Source organism: Magnolia sinica, chromosome 17, assembly GCF_029962835.1.
Source record: "Magnolia sinica isolate HGM2019 chromosome 17, MsV1, whole genome shotgun sequence".
Taxonomy (NCBI): Eukaryota; Viridiplantae; Streptophyta; class Magnoliopsida; order Magnoliales; family Magnoliaceae; genus Magnolia; species Magnolia sinica.
This window is the reverse complement of record NC_080589.1, coordinates 50,929,907-50,944,368: the sequence shown is the minus strand read 5'-3', so window position 1 is coordinate 50,944,368 and position 14,462 is coordinate 50,929,907. Positions and strand designations below refer to the sequence as shown.

General features: G+C 38.9%; 1 protein-coding gene across 1 annotated transcript; it reads right to left on the bottom strand.

Moving 5' to 3' along the window:
- Positions 1-7,673: 7,673 nt before the first annotated feature.
- LOC131230506 (MDIS1-interacting receptor like kinase 2-like) lies at positions 7,674-14,401 on the bottom strand. Its single transcript, XM_058226420.1, has 3 exons — positions 13,750-14,401; positions 10,729-12,525; positions 7,674-8,032 (listed from the first exon to the last, which is right to left on the bottom strand). The coding sequence occupies exons 1-3, from the start codon at positions 14,384-14,386 to the stop codon at positions 7,674-7,676; spliced, it is 2,793 nt and encodes a 930-aa protein (XP_058082403.1). The 5' UTR covers positions 14,387-14,401.
- Between the last annotated feature and the right edge of the window lie 61 nt (positions 14,402-14,462).

Here is a 14,462-nt window from a genome sequence, read left to right as displayed (position 1 = left end):
TCCAGAGACTCACTTTATGTCTATCCATTTACGAAACTGACCGTATATATACCTACATACATAGTAAGAGTGCTAACCATCAAGTTCCTTTATTTTTAGCTAGTCATTTCATCGTCCTTCATAGATTGGGGCCTAAACTGGATCGAAGGAAAGAGCACGAAAAATGATGAATGCCCGCCAAATTTCAAGACATTTGGGCGGCGCATTTCGACATAATGGGCGTCGGACGCCGGTTGAGAAATAGATGGCGAATTCGTAAATAGTCAATGCCACTACAGGCCACCATTGATGCTTGATCGAATAGTATGGCCCACCCTATCAACAGATCTATCCCATTTTTGGACCCTAATCCTAACAGGGCATGTCAAATGAAATGAACAAAGTGGATTGTACAATTACAAATAGTAAAGTGGACTTCACACAAAATAACTCAATTCATTCAAATTGTCACAGCAAGCTACGATCACTCGTGCATGTGGTTTAGTGGTGGGTAACAATCTCTACATATTTAGATGGTGTGGTTCATCTGGTTTATGAAACTTTCCCACCTTTTACCCTGTGTCCTAACATAAAGGGACAAAGACGGTGAAGGGAGTGGATTGCTCACCAAACACCAGCATGGACCCCACCTGATGCCACCACCAATACGCAGAAAATGTTACGTTGGAGCAATAGACGTGTTAGAACGCAGGTAGGGTCCAATTGTGAAATGTGAGCCACCATTCCAACTAATCTGGATGATCTAAACTACCCAAAACCTTCCAAGAAACACCCCGACCCTACCCACAAAAATAGATCAGAAAGATCTACATGAAGACACTGACCGCCCACTTCCTTCATAACGCAGTCCGTTTCCTCATGCGAAATCGAGATGGGTAAACACATACGTAAACAAAGGTACGTAAACAAAGGTACATAGGGAGATAGTCGGTTTAGACAACCTATAAAGGCTCGACGTGCAATCAGCCACCCTTCCCACTATCTAAGGAAAAAAATCAGAGGAAGGGAAAGAAAACAAAGAAGAAAGACGAGAGAGGAAAGAAGAAGGAGAAACAGAGAGGAAGACTAACAGCGGCCCAATTTAGCATCGAATAGACATTGGAAGGTAAGGATTCCGGTTCTTAGGTTATTTTTGGGTCTTCTTCTTCCTTTACCTTCCGTTTTCTTTGCAACAGAGAGACGTGGAATCTTCCACCATCTTGAATCGAGTTAACTCGGTGGAGGAATGTGCTTCCAAAGTGGAACTGCACCAACAAAGAAAATACGTAGCTTGGGTCTTAGAATCAAATCCTCTTATACTCACTAAGTTAGTTAAAGCTAACAAACTCTCTAATCGATTCAAGTCAGGCAAATATAGACAAGATTTAAACCTTAAAGGGCGCCTTCGAACGTTTGAATACCTAACTTTTGTAAAGAACAATCAAACAGATAAAGGTGAGGGTTTTATCCTTTAAGCTTACACTAATTTAAGTTATTTTATTTATCCTGCATTTTCATGCTTTTAAAGATTCTTGAAGCTAAATCCACAAGGAGATGAAATTGTAAATGTTGAGGTCAAGTTCCCTAATCTTTCCAAATAGGAAACATCCCCGTTTAGAACTTTGTGGATTCGGGTCCCATATTTGGTTTATCCAAGCCATTTGGTCTTACAAAATATCCTCACAATTGGTCAACTCTAAAACCTTCCCGTTGTTGACATGCAAATACATGTTTAAAAAGAAATTCATGAATAAACCCACATTTAATGGAGGAAAGACCAAAAATTTGATGGCTATGATCTTCCAATTTAGGAGATTTTGGGGATATGTTCCATCCATGATGGGGGCCGTCGGATCGATGGCTTGGGTAGACTAACCATAGGCACCACATCTCCAAACTAGGCTCTAAACATGATTGTTCCCTCTTTAGAATCAATAGGGATCTCGGTCTCCTCTGTGAAAGACTTAACAGTCTTTTACCACAGCATACATCATTCACCAAATTCCCACATACATTCTCATCAATAAAGTGCCTTTGCAGAATTATTTTCAAGTTACTAAAGGAAACTATTCTTCAAATTCTCATTCATCTAGTCTGATTCAGTCGCTTGCAATGAATTTTCATGAGTATGCGACCTTTTTGGGCCATTGTTGTTTGCACAAATCTTGTACTCCTGGCTGTTGAAGTGAATACGATATTAAACTTATATATTATGAATTCGCGGATCTAAACATAATATTATATTGGTTTTACTCATGCATTATCCATTTGTTTTCATCCACTGGCTTGTTTATGTATATTATGATAATTTAGAGACAATGACCCATATTCTACTGATGCCTTGTTGAATTCAGTGGTGTTGTTAATTACACTTTGAGAACTGATCATGCACAGTCAATGATACCGCAACTTGTGGTACCATACGATATTTTCTGCCATCATGCCACCTGTGTACGACATGAAAATGGTAGGCCCTGCCATGAGGATTATGCTTCTGGAAATTCAAGCCGATATGCTCGCTAGGTTGGCCACACCTTAATGTACTTTGATTCAAATTGTCAGTTGTCCATTGATTTGTGGTACGGCCTAGCTGATGCAGACAACCTGATTTTTGTTCATAGTGATCGTCATGGTAGGTCCTATTTTTATAGTATGGCTCAACAAGTTGCGGCACCTTGCTCGCATGTGACCAATTTCTCAATTTGTTTTCATTTTCGGGATGAGAAAAGCTTCAGTGGTTTGGGAACATGTGATAATCCACTCTATGCATGGGCACCCATGTACCTTCACGGATCCCATTTTAGACTGTTGTAACAAAAAATTTACCCTAAGTGGATGATACGAACTGCTTAATGGACATCTCGTTGAGAGAACAGAAATTATTCAATTGTTCGAATTAAACAAATTGAAGTCCATTTAGCAGAGGTCGGGATCATTTTGATTTATCCAATTTTGGGGAATTTCCATTTACAGTGGGGAAGGCTGTTTCGATGGTTTGAGTTTTGAACTAAGGTACAAATATCGGTATCCTACTATGGCTCTCATAATCTATGAGTGTATTAAGAAACTCCTTTTTCATGATTCATCCCGCACATATCTACTGTATCTAATTCCGATTAGGGAGAAAAAATATTTTAACATTCTTGGATGGTACTTTTCAGGATATCATCTGAGATTAAAGCTACTCAGGGCGAGAATGCAACTCAGGTGAAATCCACATGTTCATCTCCATTTCCAATCATCAAGATACCATTGCAGATGGACAAAGAGCCTCAAGAGAATGTTTTAGGACCGGTGACAACTCATCCCAACACTAGTAGCGTGGAAAAAGGTGGAGAAGAAGAAGAAGATGATGATGATTAGGATGCATTTCAGTCTTTTCCTGCTGATAACGCTTGTCTGGCTGCTCATCTAGAAGTAGTCAGAACAGAAGTTGTGTTTGCTTCAAATGACGATTCTCCCATCTTGCAGAAACCAACCACCAAAGCAAAAATGACTTTGAGGAGAGTTCGGATTTTGAACTGCACAAGGATGGTGGACAGGAGAATGATGCGCAAAATCCAGAGGGTTCTGGAGAGAATGTATTAACAAGACCAGGCAATGGAAATGATCTCCAAGAGTTCTTTAGTCTACAACCTCTCAAAAATGCCGAATTGCCAAACAACATCAACCCTGTTTGTGGGAATGAGGATCCAGTGATCAGAACCAATGGTGATGGAAATGACGAAGACCTCTCCGATCTTCGATCGGTTGAGGATGTTGCAAAATTGAGTACTTAGGATTGTTTGCCAGTGAGTGAACAGATTGATGAGAAGATGAGGTGATGGAATTGATCTCCAGGAATCCTGGAATTCAGTGGATTGAGGATGCTGAAGAGTTGAACAAAGAAAGGTATTTAGAGAGTGGCAGCGAGAGGTTGATGGGGACACAAAATGATGAGAATAGTAAATCAAGAGATTTCTAATCCACAGCCAGCTGAAGGTGTGGAAGATACAAGTGACAGACAACAGCTGGGTGGTGATTGACAAGAAACAATAATCTCACAATTGCCTTTTGATGCTCAACCTCCCCAGGGCGCCAGAATGACCATACATAAAAATGGTGATCAAGAGATTTCTGATCTAAAACCGAAGCAAATAAATACAAACCGAAGTAAATAAAGTTCTAGCTGGATTGAAATTCTGCACGTTGAAGTGGTGAAAACCTCTTTCAACATAACTGTTTTGAGTTTTGTACACTTTCCTGCTTTTTTGCTCCAAATATAGTCATTTGAAGAATATGATTAATGACTCCTAAATTTTTCTTATTTAATTTATGAACCAAACAAGCTTTTACACAACCATATTTTTACTAAGATGTACAACCATAATTTGATTAATACTCAATCATAAGAGAATGAAGTTACTTGTACTATATCGACGAACATAGGCACAATTATCTGTCTCACATTTTGGAAATCTCAAATCAACAATGAATGATTTAAACTACTCGTACTATCCCCTTCGCACCTATTTTAATCCAAAAGCTTTCTTGAAAATTTTTAGGGGACGGTTGGAAATATTTTATAGGAGTTTTTTTTTTTTTTTTTTTTTCTTTATAAAAAAGCTTTCCTGGAAAATGTTTTCCACCATAAGGTGAACTCGCAATTAAAAAAAATGTCATTTTCTTGAAAAATGTTTTCCACCCAAATACTTTCCGAGCACTTAAACAGGCCCTTTTTTAAAGAATAATTCATAGAAGAAGTTTTAAAAAAAATTTCCCAATCTTTTCTTTGTTTGTTTTTCTAAGCCCCAAACAAGCCATAAAAATATACCAACTTCATAACTAATAATTTTAATAAAGGACTCTAAAGAAGGAGAAGATGGTTGCAATAACCCCAATTGAAGTTCTTTGGAATGCCTCTAATTTTCTAATGAAAAAATAAAAAAGAAATTCCACTTTTCCAAAGGTGAGGAAGCTTATCCAATTTATGTAATTTTTGGATATATCCAAGAAACATAAGGCTCTCTTAATGATAGTCACAGTGCTATTAACATCAGGGTTACATGTAAAGAAGGCATAGGTTACTCATTATGCCCCTATAGACTGGCATATATTCATAGAAACTTTGCATTGAGTTACAATACCACCATCTTAGTCACATTTCCAGAGTGCGGATTCGTCGTTCTTTTTTTTTTTTTTGTCTTTTCTCTTTTAACTAAAGAAGCCACAACTAACCATCTCTTTATCCTTTGGATTTGGGAAAAGCTTCACTTAAATCCCATTTAGCTATTTATCCCTCTTCTTCAATCTATTAGAAATCTTATCGAGGGTTACATGTGTCATGTTCCTAACATGCTGAGCAGGTTTTATTTCTCAGCCCTTGTTTGACATATTTGGGAGGGAGAATATAACCGCATTTTCAATTCTAAACCTCTTTAAAAGAAAGCCGTTCTTAGACCATATCATTAATGTTTTGAAATCTTTAGTCATTTTTGTTTTCAAGCACTTATTGGTGCCAATTCCACAGGCTTGCTCTTTGCTGCCTAGGATATCCCCACATCGCATAATAGAGCGAGTCTTCTTGTGCTTCAAAACCATGATCAAAGATATCTTGACCTTATTGGATAATATCATGTGTTAAAATAAATGATATAAGAATTGGGCTCATGTTCTTTCCTCTCTCCTCAGGAGCCATCTAAGGAGTTATCTTAGAGGTTGACATGCATAGGCTAGGAGATAGAAGTCTGGAAATCCTTTTTGTTGGCATCTCTAAATCAAATATTATGTATATTTTAATGCTCTTATTTAAGTTTATAATAAGGAGGTGTGAGATTTCTACTTCAGACTCTTGTTCATGTACAATGAGTCTTGTTATGGGTGAAAATGAATCAAGTAAGACAACCTGTATGAGCGAGAATACAAAGTATAGAAGAGGCAGAGAGCTCGGTCCTCGCTGCCCAGATGAACTGTATGAAGAAGAACACAATGCGCAAAAGAGAAAGTCAGCCCACTCCCTCTGTGAGAGAACACGAAGTATGGAGATGAGCTGGGTCCATGCTTCCGAGCACAACCTCCACGAACAACTCGAGTCCCGACCACTGGAGGGGACCTCAACCTCGGCTATCTCGCCATTGTAACCCGCGGACAACCTTTGAATACCGACCTGACCTCGATCGAAGATCACGACCGCAATCAACAATTCTACTCGAACGGCGTGGCAGGACACCAATCAGCCCGACCTCGAGTCAGCCTCGGTCATTGAAGACCGACCATGGACTTCGACCACCTCACTTGTGAGGTCGGACTCGATCATCAACTCCTAGCCCATCAGAGGTCGACCACTTGGAGATGTTGTTGAGGTAAGATCCCCTCGGGATCCTCACCAAAGATCTTGGGAGGATACGAATGACGTGTTCGGGAGGAGATTCTTTCTATAATACACACTTACCAAGTAGGGAAGTTACCATCTACATAATTGGCACCAAAATGCTATAAATAAGGGCCTTATCTATGGTGAAAGGTACGTACAAAAAACTCACAAGTTCTATTAGACCCAGTGTGCATGTTCTAACTTTGGCATCAGAGGGTCCCCTGCGGTAGCCAGGGTCCCCCATTGTGGTGTGGTTTTGCAAGTATATGGCGATCTAGAAGGGGCGACTGAATTTCTGCATCAACAAGTCTATTAGCTAGTGTACTCTTATATCTCTCCTCTTGGATTATTAGAAAATGCTAGAAAGAACTTATTTTAAGATTGTCTAGGACTCCCTCGGGTGTTACTTTTCAAATTTTTCTTACTATTGAGTTAACTTTTCATTTTCTTTTCTTTTCTTTAATTTCTTCCATGGCACAGGGTGTGGGCTCTCTATCCATAGCCCAGGGTTTAGGCTCTTTTCCTTTTCTTTTTTTTTTCTTCTGTCCTAGGGTGTGAGTTCTTGTTTCAAGCCCAATATGTGGGATTTTTTGTTTCCTTTGCTTTAAGGGCTTTGCCCCCATTGTTGGTTTTTTTTTTTTGGTGTTCAATTAGGTCTTAGCCCTTGGTAGTAAAAGAGTCTTTCTTCCCTGCCTTCTCAAAAAAGAAACTTAAGACCATCTCTCTTAGATAAATAAACTCATTCTTTTACTTGTCATAATACATTAGTATATATAAGGAAAATGATTGTAATTCCTAGAAGGTAGATTTTTTATTTGGCTTGAAACCCTTCAGTTATAAACTCATTCCTTTGCTTTAAGGGCTTTGCCCTTTTTGTGTGTGTGTGTGTGTGTGTGTGTATGTGTGTGTGTGTGTGTGTTCAATTAGGTCTTAGCACTTGGTAATAAAAGAGTCTTTTCTTCCCTGCCTTCGAAAAAAAAAACTTAGACAATCTCTCTTAGATAAATAAACTCATTCTTTTACTTTTCACAGTACATCAGTATATATAAGGAAAATGATTATAATTCCTAGAAGGTAGATTTTTTATTTGGCTTGAAACCCTTCAGTTAGAAGATAAACATCACACAAGAAAACATCTTTATTCTTTCAAATACTTTATTACATATAGATTTCGATCACCAACACTAAAATACTATATTTCTATTAACATCGATTCTACACACTGAATTATGTACATATCATAACAAGAAAAACACCTTCTCCATGCTAGATGATTTTCATACAACAAACACATAGTAATAATGTTCATGCCGCCACATGTCCACAAACTTCATCCACCCAACTATACCTTCAGATTCATCAGTTGACGTAATGTGACTGCATGGAATGGCTGTAGAGAGAAAGAAGGCCCTCTAATAGAAAGCTCCTGAGCCACATGTCGCATGGTTGGCCGAGAGTCTGGATCTGGCCGAATGCATGCAAGAGCCATGGATACCACAAATAAGACTTCCTGTGCAACATCAGCCATCGGATCTGAGAGACGTTGGTCCAACATATCTTTTAGCAGTGTATCTTGTCTACTTGATGATGACAAAGAGGAGAAGAGCTCCCCAGGATGACTTCCCATCATCACTTCAAGTGCCACAACACCAAAGCTATATACATCGCATTTTTCAGTCACCCTCATTGTATATGCAAGCTCTACAAGAAAGAATATTGTTAGTCATGTTCTTTTCTCTTTGTTAATCATCAATAGCTAAACTCTTAATCATATATCAAAACTCACCTAAGTTTCTCGTGTTAGCTTTCATATCTTGTAGGTTTTTGTGCTTGCCAACCCTAAGGCATCTCTACAAAGATGTGTTTGGAAGATTTGGGAGGTAAATAAGATGGGCCAGGCTTTCGGATGATCTTCCTAGGAAAGTCGGGATGGTCAACTCACCAGGCATGCCACATACATACATTAAGTGCGTACTATTGGTTTTTTTTTTTTATACTCTCTCGGAACTATCTATTGTTTTCATGTGGTGGTGGCCTGCCCGATAAGCGGACTGGTATAATCATAGTGTCGGGTCATCTGCATGGTTGAGCCGACCTCTATGTATGCCTCAAATGTCCCAAATGCATGAGAAGTTGGCATGTATGAACCAGACTGTAATGGTGCGCATATAGGCATCATTGCAGCTACACATTTCATCAGCAGATCTCTCTCTCTCTCTCTCTCTCTCTCTCTCTCTCTCTCTCAAAATATGGGAAGCAAAGAAACAACCAATAAACATGTTTCACCAAAGAGTTTCTACGATATTCCTATGAGGTTTTAAGTATGTAATGGTGGGACTCATAATTTTAAGATCCAAACTACTTATAGGCCCCAATTTGAATGGCTCATGCATTAATTATTCTCCTAATTAGAAATACTAACCTTTTTGGTGGCTAGCAGACAGACGATCAAGGGTAAAAAGGAAGCGAACCAATTGTGCATATTCAACAAAGAACGCTGGTAAATTCAATGACTAGGATTTTCCAATCTTAGAACTTCTTTTGTTGTGTGGGGCATTTAGTGTGTAAGACATCACATTGATGGCTTGAATTATAAAGCTGTGAAACCCTTCCAAAAAACTCATAGTCCACTATGTTCTTTGATATATATCCTAGCTATCCACCATTTCCCTCATGAATTTAAGGCAAGGCTAAAAAATGATCCAGATACGAAGCTCCGTTGGACCACTGGTTAGGTAAAAGTGCATATTAAATTGAATATTCTTCAAACAGTCATGGGGCAATAAAAATTTTGGATCAGGGGCAAAATCCAATAGTTACGTTCAACCCACTGGGAATAACCTTCTAAATATCAGGAAATACCATTTCAACGGTTTGAATGGCCTAAAAATATAAAATGGACCATTGATAGTTTCAATGATGGTAAGCTACCAAATACTTTTTCTTATCATGGGACTCTCCTGTACATTTGATCCACTTGGATTTTGGGCTTACACCCTAATAGAAGATGGCAAAGTGGTGGACGGTTTGGATTTGCAACAAGCATCACGAAAGTGTGCTCCACCGAAATTAAATGGAAAGTAACAACCATTGTCGCCTAGTGTCACAACTCACGACTCCTCTATTGAGTCTCACTACAAGTGGTTTCTATAATCAAAGGGTTAGCCGCCTAAAGATGAGGGAGATCAGGTGCTCAAGTGAGTCACAAAGCACAAAAAAGAGTGGATTGTTAAAGGCCACTGTCCAACATTTTGCTGTTGTGAGACCCACCTGTGCATTGGATCAACCTCAAATTTGCACGAACACCCTAAAATTAAATGGCCAAACAGGTAGGAGGTCGAATTTATCACAAGCATCATGAAAGTGGATCCCGCCAAGATTTGATAACAAATCATGTTTTGTCACATATCTGAACCCACGTCTGATTTCAATGGGATATGCATGGTCATGGTGATCATGGAGCCCAACATGCATGTTATTTGAGAAAAATCGAAGCCGTCCACCATTTCCCTCATGTGATTTTACAGCTTGGGCCAAAAAAATGATCCGAATCAAAAGCTCAGGTGGGCCACACGGCATTTAAAAGTGCATATTGAACATACACCTTTCAAATTGTCAGGGGCCATAAAAATAATTAGATTATGGACAAAATCAAGTTGTTACATTCAACCCAATGTGAATGACCTTTTGAACAGTTGGAAATGTCATTTTAACAATTTGTATGGACTAAAAGCATAACAAATAAATTAATTAATTAATTGACTATTGATAGTTTCAATGATGGTAAGCTGGTGTTAGACTGAAATATCGTAGGCTATAATCATTGAGTTTGTTTGAAAAAAGGAATAAGCAATTTTTTTTATGAGATAATGACCGGTTGATTAGCCATCCTTTAGTTAAAGTCAAATAAGATGGCTTTAGGACCATCTTTTGAAAGAGTATGAGGGTTTTTGGAAAGAGCTTAAAAAGCAAGCTCTTGTTTTTGCAATGGCTGAAAGGATATGCAAGTGTACGTCAAACCCTCTAATTTTTAATTAAATAAATTTAAGGATTGGAATAATATCCCTGGTGTGTTATATATATATATATATATATATATATATATATATATATATATATATATATATATATATATATATATATATATATATATATATTTGCAAGGCCTGTTACAACCATCGATTTGAGAATCCTAGTGGAAAAAGTGAACATTTTCATATACAAATTTTCTCATATTCTAGTTGCCGCGGATTGCCACATTCAGCAACAGTATGGTAACATATGCACAAGCTTCAAAATATGTAAGTGCCAACAAAAGATAGAAAAGCTTAAGAAAAATAAATACCACAATTACTAATAAAACTATTAAAGTGTGGAGAATGTACTTAGCAACTAACCTGGAGCGATGTATCCGTACGTTCCTGCGAGTGTAGTCCAATTTGAGGAATCAGGTATCAACAATCGTGCAGTTCCAAAGTCAGAGACACTAGCCTCAAGTTCTGAATTCAACAGAATATTGTTGCTTGATAGGTCTCGATGGACAATCGGCAGGGTACAATCATGATGCATGTAAGATAAAGCATGGGCCACACCTTTAATAATTTTCACTCTTACAGTCCAATCCAACTGTGCAGCTCCTTCATCGTTGCTTAGGATGCTTGCCAAGCTTCCCCTTTCCATGTACTCGTAGATTAGAAATGAGAATTGAGCATGGGAACAAAAGCCATAAAGTTTCACAATGTTGCGATGACGGATTTCCGTTAATGCTTTTATCTCATTCGTAAAACTTCTTTGATCAGATTGATTCCCACCTTCGGGTAGATGGAGTTTCTTCACAGCTACTACCTGGCCTGTTGGTAGATTTGCTTTGTAAACTTTCCCATACCCTCCAGTTCCAATGCAGTATTTATCTTCAAAACCCTCTGTTGCCTCCATAATGTCTTCAAACGTAGAAATCCCATCATAATTCCATGTTAAAAATGTATTTCCTCTACTCCTTTCAAGAACCTCCTTCTCTATTCTTCTTCTTCTTTGATAATAAATGGAAGAAATTATGACGACGATTGCAAGTAAAAGAATACATACTGAGAAGAGAAGAATAATGAGGATCACAACTTTGTGGCGTTTCCTCGCATCACCATGACTTATTGAAGAGGTATTGCAAGGTCGCAAACTTTGCACTTCACCACATAAGCCTTTGTTTTTTATGAATGCATCTGCCGGAGCCTTCTTAAAAGCTTTGATGTTAGGAAGAGGACCCTCCAAAACATTGTATGAAAAATCAATGGATTGTAAGCTGACCAACCCATCAAAAGAAGTCGGAATGGAACCTGACAACATGTTGTGAGAGAGGTTTAAATTTTCCAGACTAACCAATTTCGCGAGTTGTGGAGGTATCTTTCCATTGAGGGAGTTATGACTTAGATCTAGTAAGCTCTGTAAGTATACTAGGTTACCAATCTGAAAAGGAATGCTTCCATTCAAAACATTTTCACTCAATTTCAGAAAACGGAGTTTGGAGCAATTCTCTAATTGAGGTGGTATTGGACCACTTAGGCGATTCATTGACAGATCCAGAATCTCCAAATTGGATAGGTTTCCAACCTCTTGTGGTAACTGACCAGAAAGCTGGTTATCATTTAAAGTCAAGTTGAACAAAGAAGCCAGCCTCCCAAATGCCTTTGGAATCTCTCCTACTAAATGGTTTGAAGAAAGATCAAGCACTCTTAGCTGCCCCAACTGCCCAAACTGAGGAGGAATTCTACCAGTGATATTGTTCCCGGAGAGTTGTAACTTTGTTAAGTTTTGGCATTCTCCCCAATGTGGTGAGAGTTCACCAAACAACATGTTGTCACTGACTTCCATGAATATGAGGTGAGGGTATACACCAAAGGCTTCCGATACATTTGCAGCTAGTCGGTTTCCATTGAGTCGCACTCTCCTTAAGTTAGTGCAGTTTCTGAAGGTTCTTGGGATCTCACCGGTGAAATGGTTGTCGAAAGCAGTGAAGGCTTCAAGAGATCCACCGTGGCATAACTGAGGTAAATGGCCAGAGAAGTTGTTGCCATCCAAGTAGAGCCGAGAAAGATCTGTCATGTTTGTCATTTCTTGAGGCAAGGAACCAGATAATTGACAGTCAGAAAGGTACAAAATAGACAGCTTGGTCAAGTTCCCTAAAGTGGAAGGGATAGAACCTGTTAGAAGGTTATAGGACATATCAAGATGCATGAGATTAACCAGATTCCCCATTTCTGGAGGAATAGAACCAGAAATTTGATTCCCAAAGAGGTAGAGGAGAGTTAACTTGGTCAAGTTTCCTAAAATCGAAGGGATAGAACCCGTTAGAAGGTTAGTGGACAAGCCAAGCTCCTTGAGATTAACCAGATTTCCTATTTCAGGTGGTATTGAACCAGAAACTTGGTTTTCGTAGAGATACAAAATTGTAAGGTTGCTCAAATTACCTAAAGCAGCAGGTATGGGACCTGTCAGATTGTTACTGTACAATGCTAACTCATTGAGACTCTTTAAATTCCCTATTTCTGGAGGAATAAAACCAGAGAATTGATTTTCAAACATATGAAGAAGAGTGGACATAGATAAGTTTCCGAAAGTGGAAGGGATAGAACCTGTTAGAAGGTTAGTGGACATGTCAAGTTCTTTGAGATTAACCAGATTCCCTACTTCAGGTGGAATTGAACCAGAAATTTGGTTGTCGTAGAGATACAAAATTGTAAGGTTGCTCAAATTACCTAAAGCAGGAGGCATGGGACCAGTCAGATTGTTACTGCGCAATGATAAGTCATTGAGACTCTTTAAATTCCCAAGTTCTAGAGGAATAAAACCAGAGAATTGATTTTCAAACAGATGAAGAAGAGTGAGCATGGACAAGTTTCCTAAAGTGGAAGGGATAGAACCTGTTAGAAGGTTAGTGGACATGTCAAGCTCTTTGAGATTAACCAGATTCCCTAATTCAGGTGGAATTGAGCCAGAAATTTGGTTGTCGTAGAGATACAGAATTGTAAGGTTGCTCAAATTACCTAAAGCAGGAGGGATCCGACCAGTCAGAATGTTTACGGACAATGACAACTGAGCTAGATCTTGTAGATTTCCGATTTGTGAAGGAATGGAGCCAGAGATTTGATTTTGGTCCAGGTACAAGATGGAAAGCTTTGTCAGATTTCCTATAGTGGAAGGGATGGAACCATTTAAATGGTTAATGGACAAGTCAAGCATCATGAGATTAACCAGATTCCCTATTTCTGGAGGGATCTGACCAGTCAAATTGTTTCGGTACAACGTCAACTTGACCAAATTCTTGAGATTCCCTAACTCTCTAGGGATTGTGCCTGAAATTTGATTTCTGGATGAATACAAAATTTTGAGCATGGGCAAATTACCCAAAGCAGGAGGGATCGGACCAGTCAGATTATTTTGGAACAATGTCAACTCAACCAGAGCTTGTAGATTCCCGATTTGTGAAGGAATGGAGCCAGAGATTCGATTTTGGTCCAGGTACAAGATGGAAAGCTTTTTCAGATTTCTTAAGGTGGAAGGGATGGAACCATCTAGATGGTTAATGGACAAGTCAAGCTCATTTAAATTCACAAGATTCCCTATTTCCAGAGGTATTGATCCACTTATTTCATTTGCAGACAGATTCAGGGACGTGAGTTTGTAAAGAGTGTCAAGATGGGCTGGAATGGTTCCGGTAAGGGTGTTGTCACTAAGATCAAGATGAAGGAGGTTTGGAAATGACGGGAAACTCAAGTTATCGAGCGTACCTTCCAAACCCAGACTCGGTAGGCTTATCCCTGTTACACTTCTAAGGATGTTGCATGAGATCCCAGTCCAGTTGCATGGAGAGATTATGTTGGTGGTAGAATTAGCAGAAGGAAGAGACCATGAATGGAGAGCTTCTGCTGCCAAGAGGCTGGCTTTCCATTTCATGAGAGCCTCTACTTCTGAGAGTGTGGATGATGGTGATATTGCTTGGAAAGAAAGAAAGGCTAACAAAATGAGTAGAAAATTAAAAGGGAGAGATTTGTGTATGGCCATGGTTGCTGTTGCTTATAGGATGCTACCAACTTACGATGGATGGGTATTTATAGGAGAAGGTTGATGCTACTTAGGT

Coding starts and splice junctions, on each gene's coding strand:
- LOC131230506 (XM_058226420.1), bottom strand. CDS start 14,386: ATGGCCATACACAAATCTCTCCCTTTTAATTTTCTACTCATTTTGTTA. Junction 12,526..13,749: donor GTTCCAAAATAATCTGACTG/GTCCGATCCCTC, acceptor ACCTTCTAACAG/GTTCTATCCCTTCCACTTTA. Junction 8,033..10,728: donor GTACGGATACATCGCTCCAG/GTTAGTTGCTAA, acceptor TCTTTCTTGTAG/AGCTTGCATATACAATGAGG.